Source organism: Lupinus angustifolius, chromosome LG18 (assembly GCF_001865875.1).
Source record: "Lupinus angustifolius cultivar Tanjil chromosome LG18, LupAngTanjil_v1.0, whole genome shotgun sequence".
NCBI classification, from domain to species: Eukaryota; Viridiplantae; Streptophyta; class Magnoliopsida; order Fabales; family Fabaceae; genus Lupinus; species Lupinus angustifolius.
Window position 1 is genome coordinate 8,142,637 of NC_032026.1, and position 19,739 is coordinate 8,162,375.

General features: G+C 30.7%; 1 protein-coding gene and 2 long non-coding RNA genes across 4 annotated transcripts in view; 2 read left to right on the forward strand and 1 right to left on the reverse strand.

Annotated features, from left to right (window-relative positions):
* Positions 3,426–5,007, forward strand: LOC109332983 (peptidyl-prolyl cis-trans isomerase FKBP17-2, chloroplastic). 2 transcript variants are annotated; one of them, XM_019568184.1, is made up of 4 exons: positions 3,426–3,842; positions 4,283–4,327; positions 4,513–4,879; positions 4,913–5,007. In XM_019568184.1, the coding sequence occupies exons 1-3, from the start codon at positions 3,451–3,453 to the stop codon at positions 4,865–4,867; spliced, it is 792 nt and encodes a 263-aa protein (XP_019423729.1). In that variant the 5' UTR covers positions 3,426–3,450; the 3' UTR covers positions 4,868–4,879; positions 4,913–5,007. The 2 variants fall into 2 exon arrangements, with proteins under 2 accessions (XP_019423729.1, XP_019423728.1); XM_019568183.1 differs by having other exon boundaries at positions 4,513–5,007.
* LOC109332985 overlaps positions 3,786–19,739 on the reverse strand; it is a 19,483-nt gene continuing 3,529 nt past the window's right edge. The window contains exons 2-3 of the long non-coding RNA XR_002105962.1: positions 12,704–12,706; positions 3,786–3,873 (exon numbers count right to left, since the gene is read on the reverse strand). This is a non-coding gene — a long non-coding RNA (uncharacterized LOC109332985). The remainder of the gene's footprint in view (positions 3,874–12,703; positions 12,707–19,739) is intronic.
* The window catches only part of LOC109332986, a 21,586-nt gene continuing 8,273 nt past the window's right edge, over positions 6,427–19,739 (forward strand). The window contains exons 1-2 of the long non-coding RNA XR_002105963.1: positions 6,427–6,437; positions 10,052–10,055. This is a non-coding gene — a long non-coding RNA (uncharacterized LOC109332986). The remainder of the gene's footprint in view (positions 6,438–10,051; positions 10,056–19,739) is intronic.

The following is a 19,739-nucleotide window of genomic DNA, read 5'->3' on the forward strand; positions in this document are numbered from 1 at the left end:
ATATTTAAAATCTTTGAGGACCATTTTAGATTTTCTAATTATTGAAGGATCAAATTAATATGTTTAAATTTTTTGAGAGACTAAAATAAGTCTTTATTTTGATTATACAAGATTTAGCACTTACATTCGTGGAATACACAAATAAAAATCCTGACTGTATATATTTTGTTAAATAGTTACATCAATTTTATATTATATGTAAAGCTAAAACTTGAAATAATTACCGTCATGATTCTATTTTCTTATTTTCAAAATGAATCTATTTTCTTATTTTCGCCTTAATATTTTTCATTTATGAAGTAAAGCCATATAATCCTAGATAACTATAATTAATACATCCCACTTTAAGTTGAATATTATAATAAGTACAAAAATTATAATATAAAGTACATCCAATAAAAAACATTCTAATTCTCTAAAATAAAAATTACAAATTTAATACTTAATATCATAAAATAAGAATGTGGATCGGCAGACACGAAGTGTTTGTCAACACGCTATATTAATAAAAACATTTTTAAAATAATTACCACACATATATATAAATTGGGCTTAACATTACATATTGACATAAAATCTTAAAGTATTAAATTTATAATCTTGTCAATTTATATATTATTTAACTCATCTATTTCTATACAATTACACTAACTTGCAATTAAAATACTCAAGACAACAAGATATATACATATAATATTTTTAATAAAAATACCTTTTCAAAACATTGCTACAACACATATCTAATACACATATTTTTATTTTGATATATTATTATTTTAATTAGTATCTACTATTTGAATCATAAAATTATTATTATGTTTTGTATTACTCAGACACAAATATGTTATAAATAAATAAAAATGAAATTCGTGCATTAAAAAAACTAGTTTGCTAATAACAATCACATATTAACATTTCTATTATAGTCCATTACACATGTCGTAAACCACTATCACTTCTTACAAATTTTTAATTTGTGTGTAGGAATGCGAACTCCCCTCGTGATTTTTAATCGCTGAGAATTACAAGTTTTTTAATCAAATATTCAACTTTTCTATACCTCGTGGAACATGCACAGTATAGAATTGGCTCAAATTGTATGAGGGTTGAGAAAAATCTTCAATTTTGTTTGGATTAAGATAATTGTTTAGAAAAGATGGGATTTGAGGAAATTTCTCTTAAATATATTAAGAATGATTGATGTAAAGAGGGGTTGACCGATAAAAATTGTGTTCAACTGTGATATGAAAATGTTTACTAAAATGAACAGGAGTTTATATTATATGAAAGAAACAAATGTTATAAAATGATATTTTATTTGAATGTAATTTGATCTTTAATGTATATATTTTGGTTAATATTTATGCTATTTTATTATGGTTTGATTCTTATGAGTTGGTTTTTCCGCTTAATGATTACTTAAAGATGGACAATCTTTGTGTATGATTTTGTGTGTGTAAGTACATGGAGAAATCCTTTTTATAATTCTGATTTTATCAACTCATCATATTGATATGATTGTTACACATAGTTTTGTATCAATTAATAATATTATGCATGTTATTGTTTTAATTGCTAGACATAGAGCTAAATTTAAGGATTGATAACTCTCAAATTTGTTAACATAGTTGATAGACATAAATGTGTGTTAACTGTTCATAAAATTTCATCTTATTATTTGAGTTGTCAGACATAAATCTATTTTAATAAACTACTAATTTGATTAATATATTGACGATTAGTACGTTTAAGGTGTTAAAACTCATTTTCACAAGCAAAGTTGTTCGACATAGATGTGTGTTTTGTGAATCATAGTTCATCATCTTTTGAGTAGAGTTCCTAGACATAAAACTTTATTTCATAAGCTAATAATTTGGCTAAAACATTAGATTTTGATACTATTGAAATCTTTTGTGTGAAAGAATCATAACTAGATAAATTAATATTGTTGAATCAAGTGAGTATTAATAGTGAAGAGTAAAGTTCAATCTCAATATCTTTATTTCAAATAGTTTAATCAATTAGTTAAAAATTAATGTATCCAACCAATTAACCAAAACCCAATTAAAAACCACTTAAAACAATAATTTTTAGTTAAAAGACTAATATCAAATCAGTTCTTTTGGATTTGACAACCTTTTATACTTGTTTACGTCACTTGTCTTTGTATTTTAATTGACCAATTTACATGCTAGCAATATTATTCTTTGTGACCCAATTAAGTTGTTTGAAAAATTAGGAAAAGGCAAAATTTCCAGTCCAGAGTATAATTTGTTCAATAATATTTAGAGTGAACTTAATTTTTTTTTCTAACTATGAATACAATTAATTAACATTAATTGGCAAAACAATATGAATAAATGTGTCAGGGAAAATGAGTTTCCTAACCTAAATGGTTATGTACCCACCTTATGGTAAAGGTGTGTGTCAGGTTAGTGGAACAATTGCTTGCAAGTGGTGGTATAATTACATGGTTTCTTGTGGCTTGAAAGGCTGCACTTGCTCTTAGAAGAGCTACATATAATTATGCAAATGTAATTAATAATATAAGGAAGAATGTAATATTTATGCACCATTAGTATAATGTTAATATTAATTACTATATTATCTATTATTTATTTGATTTTTCTGAATAGTCAATAATGATTGAATGTATATGTTAAATAATATTATGATAATGTAAATAACTCATTCACAGTTGGTAACTACAACTTTCTTTCTTGAAAAAATCGGTCATAATTTATAGATTTAAAGGTGTGGTTGTGGAGATATTGTTATGACATCAATAATTAATTCTAAATGTGGTTAATGTTGTCCCCAATACAATTATTATATGGTTCCAACAACTATCAAATTAAAATTACAATATTATGGCCTCTTATTTTACAAGGCTGGTTTCATTTAATGTTTTTCAGTTGGGAAAAGTTAAAAAACTTCCTTAAATTTTATGTGTTTTGCAAGTAGATATCATAAACTATTTTTTATTCCTAATTAATCCTTAAACTTTAAATATTGATGAAATTGATCCATACATACATACAATTTTCATTTATTAATAATGAAATTGGAATTAAGTTTAGGGTTGACTATTCCAATAAGGAATCAATCTCTATGTGTATGCTTCTAGGAGCATTAGCTCATTGTTCATAATGGTAATGTTATTATTTTGGAACACGGTGATGGTTAATAATTTAAAATTGTATGTATGTATGTAGAGATTAATTTCACCAATAATTAGAATTAAAGAAGTAATTAGGAAGAAAAAATAGTTTCTAATATCTACTTACAAAATACATAAGGTGTAAGAGAGTTATATGGACTTTTCCATATTCACCCATATGAATTGTGATAGATGCAACAAATGGCTAATATGTTACCACCACATACATGTTACAATTATGGATAAGGTAGGGACGACAACCTCTAATTGCACCTTTTGGCATCATAATAATGTATCTAAACCAAAAATCTTTTATCCACAATATGGCTACTTTCTTTGGTTCACCACCAATTTTCTCCCTTCCCCAAACTAGAACTTATCAAATTTCTTCATCATCACAAATACCACCACCAACTCTTCCCTCACAACCTCAAAATTCATCAACTTCATCACCTTCAAAGTTAAGCATAAATAATGTGAATGAAGAATCAGTGCAACAAAAACCCATCAAACCTGTCACTTCTTCAACTAAGGTTGATTCCACAGATTGGATAGCCACTTCCTTGACCAGAAGGTTTGGGCTAGGAGCTGGTCTTGCATGGGTTGGTTTTCTTGCATTTGGTGTTATCTCAGAACAGATTAAAACTCGCCTTGAGGTTTCTCAACAAGAGGCAAATACAAGGTTTGTGTTCTTAACACTTGTAAAAATGGGTCTATTGTGCCATAAAGTGTGTAACTCAAAGTGTCATTAGTTGGAAAAAAATACTTAATTATTAAAATTTTAACAGAAATATGAATTTTCAACTAATCACTGTAAGTAACATATTTTTTTGGGACAATAGGTACTCTCCGATAGCTTTTTCCTTTTTTTTATAACCACTAACTTTTTCCTTTAGGAAAAATCATGAATCTGTACAACTTCTCTATAATATTTTTGCAAATAACTATTATTTTCAACAATTTGGTGGAAAATTTGTTTTATAATTTTTTTCTCATTGAGTGATGGAATTGTAATTTCTTTTAGAAAATTGACAACCCTCTTACATTGGTCAAAATTGTATACTAAAGGTTACATTAAGTTACTTCTTTTAGTGATGGCTGATGACATTTTTGTCTTCTTAGGAACGTTGAGAAGGAGGAAGAGGTGGTGCTGCCTAATGGCATAAGGTATGCTAAGAAAGTCATATACCAATATAAGAGAAATTATTGCATGATCCAGGACAATGCGATCCTGACCAATAGCACATTATATCTAGCAATTACGACATGCCGTGTCGATATATATGGTCTCGGATCATGCAATAATTTCTCTAAATATACACCTCCAAATATATTAAACACTTGAAATGCAGGTACTATGAGTTGAAAGTTGGTGGTGGTGCTACACCAAGGCCTGGTGATTTGATTGTGATTGATATAATGGGAAAAGTTGAAGGCACTGGAGAAGTGTTTGTGAACACATTTGAAAGGGACCAGAAACCATTGGCTCTAGTAATGGGGTCTAGGCCATATAGTAAGGGTGTGTGTGAAGGGATAGAATATGTGCTAAGAAGTATGAAAGCAGGTGGTAAGAGGAAAATTATTGTTCCTCCTACATTAGGTTTTAGAGAGAATGGTGCTGATTTAGGAACTGGTGTGCAAATTCCTCCACTTGCAACACTTGAATATATTGTAGAGGTTGATAAAGTCTCTATTGCACCCGCTTGATGATTAAAAGAAAGCAACCAAAATTTGGGCTAATAAAGTCTTCATAGCATTGTAGATAATTCCTTGGTTCAATGATTTGGGATACCTTAAATTTATATTTATATGTAATTATCCATTTCTTTTCTATGATACAGAAATCTGGTATACATTAAACTATCGATTTTGAAGGAAATGACGGGGTGTTTGCTTACTTACCATTTTTCTGCAAATTAATTTGTGAGGAATCTAGATGTGAATGAAATAACTTCCAAAATAAGAAGGAATGACAAAGTAAGGAATCATAACATATAAGCGGATGGTTTGATAAAGTTAATGTCTTAAAATTTCAATTCAAAATATGCTAAGAAAGTAGCTTATATCACTTGTTAAGTCCATTATTAAAGTTAAAGACATGGTGCTATAATCTAAGTACAAAGAATAATGTCTGGTTCTAACTGGCAGGGCGGATGTGCTCTCTATTGCATTGTTGAGAAGATGTGAAAATTATGTTAATAGATATTTTATGACCATCCAGCATAGTAATGTTATTAATAATGTATTGGATATGAAATGTATTTGTTAAACCGTTAAGTTATATATTTTTAATATATATATATATATATATATTTATAAAATTTTAAGAATAACTACTCATTTTGGTTTTTCATGTTTTTTATCTTACCAACTTAGTCTCTAAGAATTTTAAATTACAAATTTAGTCTCCAACAATTTTAACATGAAATCATGTTAGTTCTTTCATTTATATCCATCTGTTAGTTAACATTAACATTTTGACCTACGTATGTCATTAACCGTTAACATGGCAAAATGTCTTTTATCCATGTTGGTGAATCTAACATGTCTCCGTATGACATAATTTTTTTTTATAACAAATATTTTTTAAAACAATGTTGTTTTAAGTTTCTTCTTTCAACCTAATTCTCTCTTCCATTCTACTGCTCCAGAATGGATTTACTGTAACCCACTAATAATAACAACAACAACCAGAACACCCCACTGACCAACACCACCTTTGATGTTTTCTTTTCCCATGTTTTATGTGGCTTTCTAAACTGCTCCATACAAAACATTCTCTCTTATCAATCTGTGTATGTTTTCTCTCCATTCTAGAATTTCTCACCTAAAGCTCCCAATTGCATTTTTCTCAAGACCCTTCTCGCCGAGTTGCTTTCCTATGCACCTATGCTACCAATAATAACAATGATGAACATTTTGCCCTTATAACACAACTCTATTTATCAGCCTTCAATATTTCCCATAATCAAAACAACGAACTCAACCCTGCCTTAGAAACCCAAACCAGAGCCCAAATTGAAGAAATAGATTTTGGCAGGAAAAGCGGTTTATTCAGTTAATATAGTTTTAGTCTATTATTTCGTTTTCTAGTTGTTAGCTTTCTGTATATATATTCCCAACTTCTGTTTGTATAATTCAATCAATTCTTTTCTAAAATCAATAATAATAATCACGAAGCATTATTCAATTCTTTGAGGGAGATCTTCTTTTCACTGTTCATCATCTTCTTGGTTCATTCTTTTGCCTTTTTCTTGTTGGAAGTTGTTATTCTTTTGTTCAACAAATGGAGGGTATGAATTTCTACATGGTATCAGAGCACCTTCTCTGAAGGTGTCTCTGCTACGTTTCCGCCTCCATCATTCTTCTCCCCCCTTTTCTTAAGCAGGTTCCTCTACCCTTTCCCTTCCTATTATGGCTAACCAAATTGCTGTTCAAAACCCCATTCTCGATCCAACTAGTGCTTACTAATATCACCCTAGCAAGAATCTAGGAGCTGCCATTGTCACAATTCCTTTAAATGGTGATAACTACCACTCTTGGGCCAGAGTTGTCATTATGGCCCTTGAAACTAAGAATAAAGTTCAGTTTATCGATGGGACCTTCCCTAGACCTCCCAATCATGATCCTTTATTTCCTTGCTGGAATAGATGCAACAATCTTATTGTATCTTGGTTGAACCACTCCATAGACCAAACTATTCTCCCTAGTATACTTTAGATGAAGAATGCCCTGGAAATTTGGAATGATCTTAAAGAACGATACTACCAGGGTGATGTATTCCGAATTTCAGAACTTATTAGAGAAATATACTCCATCAAGTAGGGCACCTTGAGCATTGGAGCCTACTACAACCAAATTAAAGGGCTTTGGCAACAACTTGATGATTTTTGCCCTGTTCCCTCTTGCCTATGTGAAATAAAATGCACTTGCACCCTCATTCCTATCATAAAGACCTACAAGAAACATGACTATGTAATACGCTTCCTGCAAGGACTAAGTGAGCAATATTCCATAGTTAGATCCCATATCATACTCATGGACCTTTTACCCATTGTGAACAAAGTTTTCTCCATGTTAATTCAACAAGAGAGACAAATCAACCTTCCTTATGATGAGAATAAGCTTCTGGCTAATTACTCCAGTGACATCTTTGATTGAAGAGCTAGAGGAAGATGACGAAATTTCAGAAGTCAAATGACAAGGAGAAATCAAGTCTTAGGCAGAAATCAAGGCATTGGAAGATTTCAAAGAAGCACTAAGACTTGCACTTACTGTCATAAAACAGGCCACACCATAGAGGTTTGTTATAGAAAACATGGTTTTCCTCCCAATTACTTCACCAATCAATCTAGAAATATCAATAGCCATTCAAGTCAAGAACCTGAAAACAATGAATATGCTTACTCAACCATTCCAGAATCTGCTCTCACAAAACAACACGAGGGTTCCAAACTTAGCTTCATCCCTGATCAACACAAAGCTCTAGTCTCCATTGTTGAACAAGGAAAGGAACAACCTAATCACACTACTAATCAGATTGTGAATATGTCCACTGCTCTTCAAAATAACACTTCGGGTATAAATGTTGATCAATTCACTATTGGTGCCCCTAATTGTTGGATTCTTGACACAGGAGCCACAGACCATGTCTGCTTCTCCCTATCTGAATTCCAATACTTTAAAAGGATAAAACCCATCATTATAAGACTACCTAATGGTGCTAGTCTTACTACTCAATACGCTGGCACTATTTTTTTCTCAACAAATTTCTACCTTAATAATGTCCTATACTTACCTTATTTTCATTTTAATTTGATTTATGTTTCTAAACTAACAAATTCCCTTGCTTGCAGGTTTGTTTTTTCTAACAATGACTGTGAAATTTAGTATGCTCAATCATTGAAGATAATTGGTATAGCTAGGCTTCAGACAAGTCTCTATGACATGCTCCATACTAAACAATAAACATCTATGCATCATGTAACTAATAGTTTTTGTACTTACAATGATAACAATATGTGGTATAATATATTAGGTCACTTGTCTCACTCTAAACTTGTCATTATGCAATATGTATTCCTTTTCATTAAATGCAATAAGACTACTAATCCTTGTGAAGTTTGTCACCATGCTAAGCAAAAAAGACTGCCTTACCCCAATAGTGACTCCAAATCAAACAATTTATTTGATCTTGTTCATATGGACATTTGGGGACCTCTTGCCATCCCCTCAACCCATGGACACAAATATTTCTTGACTGTTGTTGATGACAAGTCAAGATACACATGGTTTTTCTTTATGCAAAACAAAAGTGACACACATACTCATATTAAATCATTTGTTTCTTATGCTGATACTCATTTCCATTCCAAAATTAAAAGCATTAGAATCGACAATGAAAGAGAATTCTTCCTCAATGATTTCTATGCCATCAAGGGAATTCAACACCAAACTTCTTGTGTTGCATCTCCCCAACAAATTGGCATAGTGGAAAGAAAGCACCAACATATTCTTGGGGTAGCAAGATCCCTTATTTTTCAATCTAATATACCAAAGTGCCTATGGAACTATGTCATCTCCCATGCTATCCACCTTATATATAGACAGCCTACCAGATTCCTCTCCAATAAATCCCCCTATAAAATTCTGCATAATGCCAGACCAGATATTTCTCACCTAAAAACCTTTGGTAGCCTCTGCTACATATCCACCTTATCCTCTCATAGAACTAAGCTAGACCTTAGGTCCAAAAGGTGTGTTTTCTTAGGATACAAAGGTTGCATTGCTCTTGACTTTCATACTAATGAATTACTAATATCTAGGAATATGGTCTTTATCGAGCACATTTTTTCTTTTCTCCCTAAACCAAACAGTTCTACCACTACCAACACTCAACCTGACCCCTTCCCCAACCACCTATGTTTGACATAGATCCCTTCCCCCTTGTCCCTACTAACACTTCTACCACTCCTCTTCCTAATCCTCCATCTCCTATCCCTACCCACAGAACCACTAGACAATCCTCTAGAATCTCAAAACCCCCCAATTATCTTCAAGACTATCATTGCAGCATTGCTTCTAGTTCTCAACCAACTGTCTCATCTCTTATCAGGTATCCTCTTTCCCATTATATAACCTATGATAGCTTATCTACTAACCATAAACATTTTTCTCTGTCCATTTCTTATGTTTTTACCCTTTCTCACTATAAGGAGACCATCCTTCATGATTGTTAGACTCAAGCAATCAAGAATGAACTCCAAGTTCTTCAATCCAACAACACTTGTATAATTATTGATTTTCCTCCAGGTAAGAAACCCATTTCCTGCAAATGAGTTTTCAAAGTCAAACACAACTTTGACAACTCCATTGAAAGATATAAAGCCAGATTAGTGGTTAAGGGTTATACCCAAATTGAAGGAGTTGACTACCTTCACACATTTAGCCATGTGGTCAAAATAACCACAATTAGAGTCCTTTTATCCCTTGCCTCCACTAATAATTGGCTTCTCCATCAATTGGACATTAACATTGTCTTCCTCCATGGTGACTTGCATGAAGAAGTCTACATGAATTTACCTCCTGGCCTTCCTGTCCAGAATAAATCCTTTGTTTGCAAATTACAAAAATCTATTTATGGCCTCAAGCAAGCTAGTAGACAATGGCATGATAAACTAACAACTGTCCTTGTTGATTATGGTTACATTATATCTAACTCTGGCCACTCCTTATTCACCAAATCCATAGGTCATAAATTCACTGCAATTTTATGTTATGTAGATGATCTTTTCTTACTTGGAAATGATTCTTCTGAAATAAACATTACTAAACAACTTTTACACAACAAGTTTGGTATTAAGGACCTTGGTCCTCTTAAATATTTTTTAGGCATGTAAATTTCCAAATCAAGAAAAGGTATTTCCCTATATCAGAGAAAATATGTTCTTGATTTGCTATTTGAGACAGGTATGCTAAGTTGCAAACCTTCCTCAACACCAATGGATTACAACAACAAACTTCATAGCACCTCTAGAGCCTTACTCACAAATCCCAAACCCTACAAAAGACTGATTGGCAAGTTATTCTATCTCACCAATACAAGACCAGATTTAAGCTTTGCAGTTGGGCACCTTAGCTAATTTATCTCTTCTCCTACTGATCAACATCACCAAGCTGCTTTTCGCCCCTACCCTTGGTCTCTTCTTTCCCACTCACAACAACACAATCATCAAAGGCTTCTCTAACTCTGATTGGGGAGCATGTTTGGATACTCGAAAATCAGTTATTGGTTGGTGTTTTTTCCTTGGCTCTTCATTAATCTCTTGGAAAAGCAAGAAACAAAATATTGTCTCCAAATCTTCTACTGAAGCCAAATACAGGGCCTTATCCATGGCCTCCTGTGAAGCATCCTAGTTACTATCTATTTTTCAAGATCTTCACATCAACCACACTTCTCCTATTAGCCTCTACTGTGACAACAAATCCACCTTTCACATTGCTGCCAATCTCGTTTTCCATGAAAGAAGCAAACACATTGACATTGATTGTCATGTGGTGAGGGAACGGGTTCTCAATGGCACTCTTCATCTCCTTCCAATTGCCTCTAAACTCCAACTAGCTGACATGTTTACAAAACCATTACCTCCCACTCCTTTTCACAAGATGATCTCCAAGCTTGGCTTGTTAAACTTCCACACGCCAGCTTGCGGGGGACTATCAACCTTCAATATTTCCCATAATCAAAACAACGAACTCAACGCTGCCTCAGAAGCCAAACCAGAGCCCAAATTGAAGAAACAGATTTTGGCGGGAAAAACGGATTATTCAGTTAATATAGGTTTAGTCTATTATTTCGTTTTCTAGCCGTTAGCTTTCTGTATGTATATTCCTAACTTCTGTTTGTATAATTCAATCAATTCTTTTCTAAATCAATAATAATAATCACGAGGCATTATTCAATTCTTTGATAGAGATCTTCTTTTCATTGTTCATCATCTTCTTGGTTCATTCTTTTGCCTTTTTCTTGTTGGAAGTTGTTATTCTTTTGTTCAACAAATGGAAGGTATGAATTTATACACTATTACATTAATGTTCATCCCCACATGGGTAGCGCTTACACCACCATCGCCGCTGATGCAATTACTCGACTTCAGGTATTGTTGTTTTCGATTTTATTGTAGATTTTGAAACTTTGTAGAAGCTGGAAGACAACACTCAAAATGATGTTGTTTTGAAAAAAAAGTTGTTAAAAGAAATTTCCATGTCATTTAGTAATGTGTTAAACTCACCAAAGTGGACAGAAGATGTTTTACCATGTTAGCGATTAACAATGCATATGGATTATAAATATGAAACTTTTTCATGGACAAACTAGTTTTGACTGGTATAGTTTGATCAGGTTTACTGGTCGATATGGTACAATATTTACAACGTGGGTTATAAATATCATAATGCATGGTTCGATTTGGTTTACCGGTTGAACCGACTGATACAGTATAATACTTACAATATGGATTATAAATATCATACTGAGTAATAAATTTTGGTTTATCAATTGAACCGATCGGTACAGTATTTACAACACATGTTATCTTACTAGTTGGTTCAATCAATTTCTATACCAATATGATGTGATACTTATTTCTAACATACAATTTTGAACCTTGAATTTAATAAGTGTTTGTAATATGGTTAACCATTGAATCATTTCAATAATTACTTATATATATATTGTAAATAATAATATATATTATAAATTTATTATAATATATAATTTAACTAGTACATGATTTAATTAATGAATTATTATATCATTATATTATTACTTTATCCTACATATAATGATTGATATATGTGGTACATGCTTCTATTTTCTTAAGCAATGATTCAAGTGCCTTTGCATAGGAAATTGTTAATTTTTGGACTTTGAGTTAATTTTTTTACCTTGGCCCCATAATTTTATTTAGTTAAATTGGTCCCATAAATATTTTTAGTTAAATTGGTCCCCTATTTTTTTTAGTTAAATTGGTCGTCAAGTTCATCTATGCTATATTTATACCATATATATAAAGGAAAAATATGGTGTAACTATCATTATGGAATAATTTTTTTCTATTTGTCCTTAACATTTTTTAATTTCAACTGAAAATCACATAATTATATATAACCATAATTAACATATTAACCACCCTCTCACCTTAATTTGATCATTAAAATAAAGACAAAAAATATAATATAATGTAAATATTTATATATAGTTACATTAAAAATGTGGGTCAACATACACGAAGAGCATGTCGTCACGCTACTATTCATTAAGATCTAATATTAATTTGTTTTTAACACCTTTAATAATTAGTAATAAGTTGGTCCCTCAAGTTTTTAATTAGTATTTAATTGGTTCCTTCAGTTTTTAGTTTAGTTTTAAATTGGTTCTTAATTTAATACTAACATTTAACGGTAATACGAGTAAAATTATATAAATTAACTCTATTTTTGTAACCTACACAAATCATTATTACTTTATATACATATTTATACTGACTACCTCTGTACAGAAGATAAGTGTACCATTTTAAACAAAAAGGAGTTATGAAAGTAATTTTAAGTTAAACGTCAATGAGATTCAGTGTAATTTACTCTTAATTAATTATATATCAGCTAGAATAAATTGATCATTTGAAAAATTTACATATAGAATTTGATTATGAAATCACTATATATTTTTCTTGTATTTAATTTAATAAACATATCCTTAGAATAACAAAATGAGTTTTTTTATCGTTTACTATATTGTTAAGTATGGTAATGATCATTCCTTACAACTTAATCGAGAAATTGGAATCCAACTTTCGCTAGACCAAACAATAAGTTTTCTATCCCTTTATTATTACTCACTTAAACATTTTCTAAACGTACTAATCCTATTAAATAACAAATATATGAATATTAAGATAAGTTCAGATGTTTTAGGTTATTGTCTTTTAGTGATAACATTTTAATATAAAAGTACACAATTAATATGTTTACAATATTATTAATTTTTTATAACAAATAATTTTTTTTATTTGACCTCGAGTTGTTTATCCTAGTTTTAGTTATCTTCAATAATTCTTAAAATAATAATAATAAAATGACTATTCATACACTATTGTTTCATTTAAACTATTTATTGGTTCTAGCATTATATCATTAGCAATAACTAATTTAAATATTGATGATAAAATAATGTATATTGAGATTGACTTTGACTTTGAATTTCTGAGTACTTATGCACTGTTATTTCTTTCACAAACAAATATATTTACTAATGACATTGGTTATTATAAAGAAGAAATGATACAACTTTGTTTAATCTTATACAAGATTTCCATAAATTATGGTATAATATGGAGCCAAATCCAAATAGAATAAGGGTCAATATTTCTTTATTAATTATTTTTGTTTCATTACAAAATACATCAATAATTTTAATGAGGTGTGGCTTAAATACACAAAAGACAATAATGATTTCATGATCAAATTCTATATGAAAATTTACAAATGATCAATAAAGGAGAATTCTTGAAAAACACCATTTATTTGAATAGAAAATTTAGATATAATGTGTGAAATGCACATCAAACTTTATGGTAATACTATAAACATATTATTAAAAACTGGAATAGAAAATGATTATGTCATCGAACATATTACAAGTTGAATTACGTACTAGGTCGTTCTCATTAAAATATTATGTGAGACTGCTAAAAATATGCAATGAGACTACTCCAATATCCCTGAAATAAAACAACTTAAATTATTGTTTTGAATAATCACTGCATTGTGGTAACCATTTTAGAATTGCATTTACAAACATATCTTTCATCACTCAGAGATATGCTTAATGCTACTCAAAGATTATGTGTCACGGAAACAAAGAGGAAATATCCAGAAGCCTGCAGGTAGAGAAGAGAGAAGAAAGGAAAAAAATAAAAGTTGAGAAAATATATCTTAGTTGGTGTGATTAACCAAAAGGTCGAAGTTTCATTTATAGGTCTGGGAACCCATATGACGAGAAAACCAATGACCTGGATCACATCCGTTGCAAAAAACAAACGGCTAGATAAAGCACAAGTGGAGCAAATGTTGGCGTGTGTTGGATGTGTACGTTGATGTGTGCCCAATGCACACTGTTGTATGCCAGATGTGTGAGAACATGCTGATGTAACAAAACAAATGGCTAGATGCATGCTGATGTGTGAGGACATGCTAACATGGATTGACTTATCAAAAATAATTAAAATAAAATTTGGGTTGTCTAAAAAGATCTACATCACAAGGCTCAAGCTCAAGCCCAAATCTAAACTGAGTCGTGTCGAGGCGACCGTATAATAGTCACATGTCATTGTACCCATTTGGAGCATACCGCAAGAAACAACTTCCTTATTTATAAACATCTAATCACCAAAAAATAAATATAAAAAATCTTAATAATATAGATCACCATGTGCTTCTAAACATCTAATCAAAGGTTGTTGAAGAAAAAATAAAGACTATATAAACCAGTGTTGTGAAACCCGAGCCGGACGTCAAACCAGCAGAGGTCCTATACTAGGTTTAACCGGTTTAAACGGTTAAACCGTCCGGTCTGATCGGGTGATTTCGTACACAATTAATAATTTTTATTTATAAATATATAGTTATATACAAAATTTAAAACTTTATATAATTAATAATTATGTATAATTATATTGAAATAATACCTCTTTATCTTTTTTTGGACCGTAGTAAAACAAAATATTAGAATATTGTCCCATTTTTTTATTTTTAAGTGAGCCGTCCGGTTTACTTCCAGAGTTAATTCGGTTTAACCGGATTTAACATGGTCGGACCGGATTTTTTCCAGTTCAAACCGGTTCAACTCTCATTCGGTTAAGACAGCAAACCAGAACCGTTTTCAAGTCCGGTCAGCGGTCAGACCGGTCGGACTGTCCGGTCTGGTCCGATTCTAATCTAACAACACTGATATAAACATCTAATCACCAAATCATTGAGAAGTCGGGTTGAGATAAATTTAAAAAAAAGTCAATATTAGATATTTTAAGTGTGAAGAAATCTTATATTGTATATAAGTGAATGAGTTATAGAATATACTAATAATTAAGTGAATGAATTACTAAACCCAATATCTTAAGGTTTTTATTGAAGATGGAGTAATGTATATATTTTTTTCACTTAACTCAAAGATATCTTGTTCCTAACCCAAACCACACAAAAAAAAATTCGTTATCTTGAATGCCATAATTTGTACATGTTGGTTTATTGTACATTCATTATCTTTAATATACACACCAAATTACTCAATTGTTGTTTATTGTGACTTAGTATTCTGGTTCCTATCTAATGAGGGCGTATTGATTGTATTAGTTAAACATGTTCTACAACTTATATTTTACACTTTTAAATCTATTGTGTTCCATTCCGGCCCTGTTAAAGTTGGTGAGTTATTGGTTCCAATTTGTTAATTATTAAATTAACTATTTCATAAAAGGTTCTAAATTACATATTCAATTGTCATCTTTAATCTGTTAGTGTCACCAATTGTTTGTGATGACTGATGAATTTTGAAAGGTAGAATCAAAGATGACGAAAATGGAAAAAATAAGAGAAGTCAGGGCCTCTGAAAACGTGATGGACAAAGAAGAAGTCACGTGGTTTTTGACAACTCATGTGCATTTTTAAAGCCAGATATATGAATTGTTGGTTGTAAATAAGATAAAAATATATTAAGAATGAATATTTATAATTTTATACACAATTATATACCATTTAATCAAATTCATTTGTATTACTTAGAGGAATATAAATTTATTTACTAACAGTGTAAGAGTTTATACATTATTCTGTCTGTCATTCATCATTCATTTATAATCATAGTATACAAATTAATCATAAATGATATATTGATTATGCATTAATTTGTATAACATATATATTTCACTCTTAGTTATATTTAAGAGAGTGATTGATAGTTAAATATAAATGATAAATGATGTATCAATAATATAAAGACTCTTACATTATTAGTGTATATATTAAAACATATTTTAGTATTTTGAGTTAATATTATATTGAACTAATAATTAATTTAAACTCAAACTCACCTGCCTTTATAGTTAGAGTTAATTTTATTTGTTTTAGTTAATTAGACTTTGTTTTCATGTATATATAATTTAGTTTCATCATAAACTATCATTTTTTCAATTCGTTCAATTCTATTCATTCAACGAATTAAATTCATATTATTTTCTTGTTCTCGTTAATTTCTAATATAGTATTAGAGTAATGTAATTATGTCTTCCATCTTCTTCTATCTCCATGAACCTTTCTTCTTCTTTATTCTTCTATCAATAGCCCCAAGGTTAAGGGAAGAAATGTTCTAAGAAAGGAGCCTATAAGCAAAGATGTTGGTGAAGATAAGTTCTTTGTTAATGACAAGTTCAATACTAAATTGTACAAGGTTGAAGAAACCCCTTCCCCCACTAAAGGATGTTATTTTTATTTCTTATGAAATCATTCACAAGAGAGTCTCCCCTGCTGCACACGGGATAAAACAGAAGGAAGTATAGGAGCAACGCAAAGGGTTGATTTTACTTGGAGAGAGGGCTCTTCTTGCCACTTTGGGTTTTGCCTTTGATATTCCTACACTTCTAAGTTCAACAATGTTATGCTTTAACCCAAAATTCCTACACTTCTAAGTTCAACAATGTTATGCTTTAATCCAAAATTAAAAAATCCTTATGTTTTCTATCTTTATTGTTCTATTTTACAAAAATTAAAGAATCCTTATTCAACTTCTTGTTTTCTATCTTTATCATTCTATTTTACAATCTTCGTATTCTGTGTTCATCTCAATTTTTCTTGATTTTCTTGAAACAAAAAATAATTATATTTCATCACTTTCTTCTCTTATTATTCTTAAAGTACATATTGCTCATAACTCATTATATTTTTCTCTTGTTATGCTTGAGCAAAAAATGTTCATATTTTATCACATTCTTCTTGATAATCTTGAGTCTAATATGTCCATATTTTTCTCATTCTTTGGCCAAGAAACCAAGACAATATTTTTGAGCAATATTATCATTTGATCTTCTTTTTATTGCGTTGATTCTTGATGAATAGGATTATTACTTTCAATTTAGCTAATCAAGCCTTCTTTGGCTATCATTCTATCTTGGTTTCTTGGACATTCCGCTCATGCAAGTTTTTAGTAACAATCAAAACAACATTGTCTATCATGTAAGCACATGTGATGTACTGAAAGAAGGTGAATAAGGGTTCAGTGGCTTGGCACAACATATGGTTGTTGTAACGCCGTGAATTTTTTATGTATGTTTTATTAATTATTTATTTTATCAACGATTAATTTTAGAAATTAACCGGCATGGATTTATTCTAAACCATAGTTGAGTGTTAGTCTTTTTTTGTAATTTTCTATTTTGTGGTAAATTTTCGTAATTTTCTGTGACAGAAGGTTTTTGAACTGCTTTCGGGCCAATATCGCCCAAATTCGGCCCAATAACGTGTTTTTGAGTTCGTAACTCGGAATCGAATTCCAATTGAGCCATTGGATGCAAAATATTATTTCGAGTCAAGATAAACATCAAGTTCGTTCAGAATGCATTTCTAAATTTTTTTCACTCCGAATTCTATGTTTCGAAGTTCTAACCGTAAACCGAAATCGGGAGATTTTTATTATCCGATCGGGTATTAGCCAACAATACTCGGGCATGGTTTAATTGAGAATATATCGTTGAAAAAGTCACATCACTTTCATGTAAGAGGCTTGCTTGTTAAACAAGCAAAAATACATATTTTCTTACACAAAATCCCTAAAATCACTCACCTATCTCTTATACAAACAACTTTTTGAAAAACCATTGACTTTTTCCCCCCAAATCTGATTTCTCTCTTTAAGGAGCCAAACCCTAGCTAAGAGAATATCTTTGCATTTCAAACTCTTTTTTCTCTTTGCATTCTCTAAGAACTCTCAAGGTTTCTTCATAGCTTTTCATTTTGATTTCTTCATCTCCTAAGATCTAACCATTAGATGTTTATGAAATTTTAGTATGATGTTTGTAGGTATGTTACGAACATTTTCAACTGTTAAAATGTTCTAAGTATCTTCCTAACTCCTTTTATGTTTAAAACTCCAAATATATATTTTCTTGAACTTAAAAAGTTATTTTGAAACCATGAACTCTTTGTGTTCATGTGGTTGTTTTTTTTATGTTTAGAAAGCTTATATGTTTGTTGGTATTTGAACATGGTTAAAGGTGATGGTTGTATATCAAGGAGTTTTCCTAACCATGCAAAGTTTGGACTTTTCCACTTGTTTTTGGCTTGAAAAACCATAGCCTTGGACAAGTTTAGAATATTATATTTTTAATGTGGAAGTTTTATTTTGTTTCAAAGGGGATGATTTTGTTATCAAAGGAACCTTGAAAGTGTTTAATGATAAGTTGAAAGAGCAAAGCTTTCCTTAGCATTAGGTCTAAATCATGGCCTATATGTGTTTAGGAAAAGTTTAGTATCTAACTTTGAAATCCAAAATATTTATGGATAAATTTTGTGAAAAAGTGTTGTTTTAGAATATTATGAGTTAAAAGTTGGTTAGTAAATGATATTCTTTGACCTCCAAGTTTAAGTAATGATTTGAAATAAAAGATGACTTATAAAAATCTTGACATTATAAACTTAAAGTGTTATGAAGTAAATGATGGTTGATTTGTTGTAGGGTGAACATTGATAAGGTAAGCTTACTTTAAAGTGGTAAGTGTAAATTAAGAAATGTTGATTTAAATGTTGATTAAGTATGAGATCAACACTATCAAGAATGTGTTGAAATGACCACGAAAACCTATTATACAAAATATAGAATCTACTTTAGATGACTTACTTTAAAATGGTAAGATCAACTTAGGAGATATGGATTTAAAAGTGTAGACTTGGATTAAGAAACTAACCTTAAAATGATGAAGTATGACTTACAAAGTTGTGAAGAAGATCTTGCTCCTGACCTTGGCACGGTTTTGATGAAGACACTAACATCACCAAAAAGAAGAAAAGGAAGATGACTTATGAAGACAAATGAAGATAAAGCTTCAAGACATTAGATTAAGTCTTTGTAAGTATTTCTATCCTAAACTCTTAAGTATATACAAGTATAATTGCTCAAACTATTTTTTAGAAAATGTGAGACACTTTTAAAAGACTTAAAACATTTTTCAAAAATAGTGTGTAACAGGTTACTTCATTGAGTAACAGGTTACATGTGTGAGAAAAGAGTTATCCAACTGAAAAACTGATTTTTGAAGCTGAGTAACCGATTACTCAAAGTGAGTAACCGATTACTCAAAATAATTTTTAAGTATCTGTTGGACAGAGAGTTTGAGTAACCGATTACTCAAAGTGAGTAACGGATTACTCAATGTAAAATTCGAATTTCTAATGCACAGAAAGTTTGAGTAACCCATTACTCAAATGAGTAACCCATTACTGAGAGCTGTTGGAAGTGTTTTTCAGATTTCAA

Bases quoted from the DNA above. Each gene is read 5' to 3' on its own strand.
- LOC109332983 (XM_019568183.1), top strand. From the start codon at position 3,451: ATGTATCTAAACCAAAAATCTTTTATCCACAATATGGCTACTTTCTTT. The intron at 3,843-4,282 runs GTTTGTGTTCTT...TTGTCTTCTTAG, and splicing joins CAACAAGAGGCAAATACAAG to GAACGTTGAGAAGGAGGAAG. The intron at 4,328-4,512 runs GTATGCTAAGAA...CTTGAAATGCAG, and splicing joins GTGCTGCCTAATGGCATAAG to GTACTATGAGTTGAAAGTTG.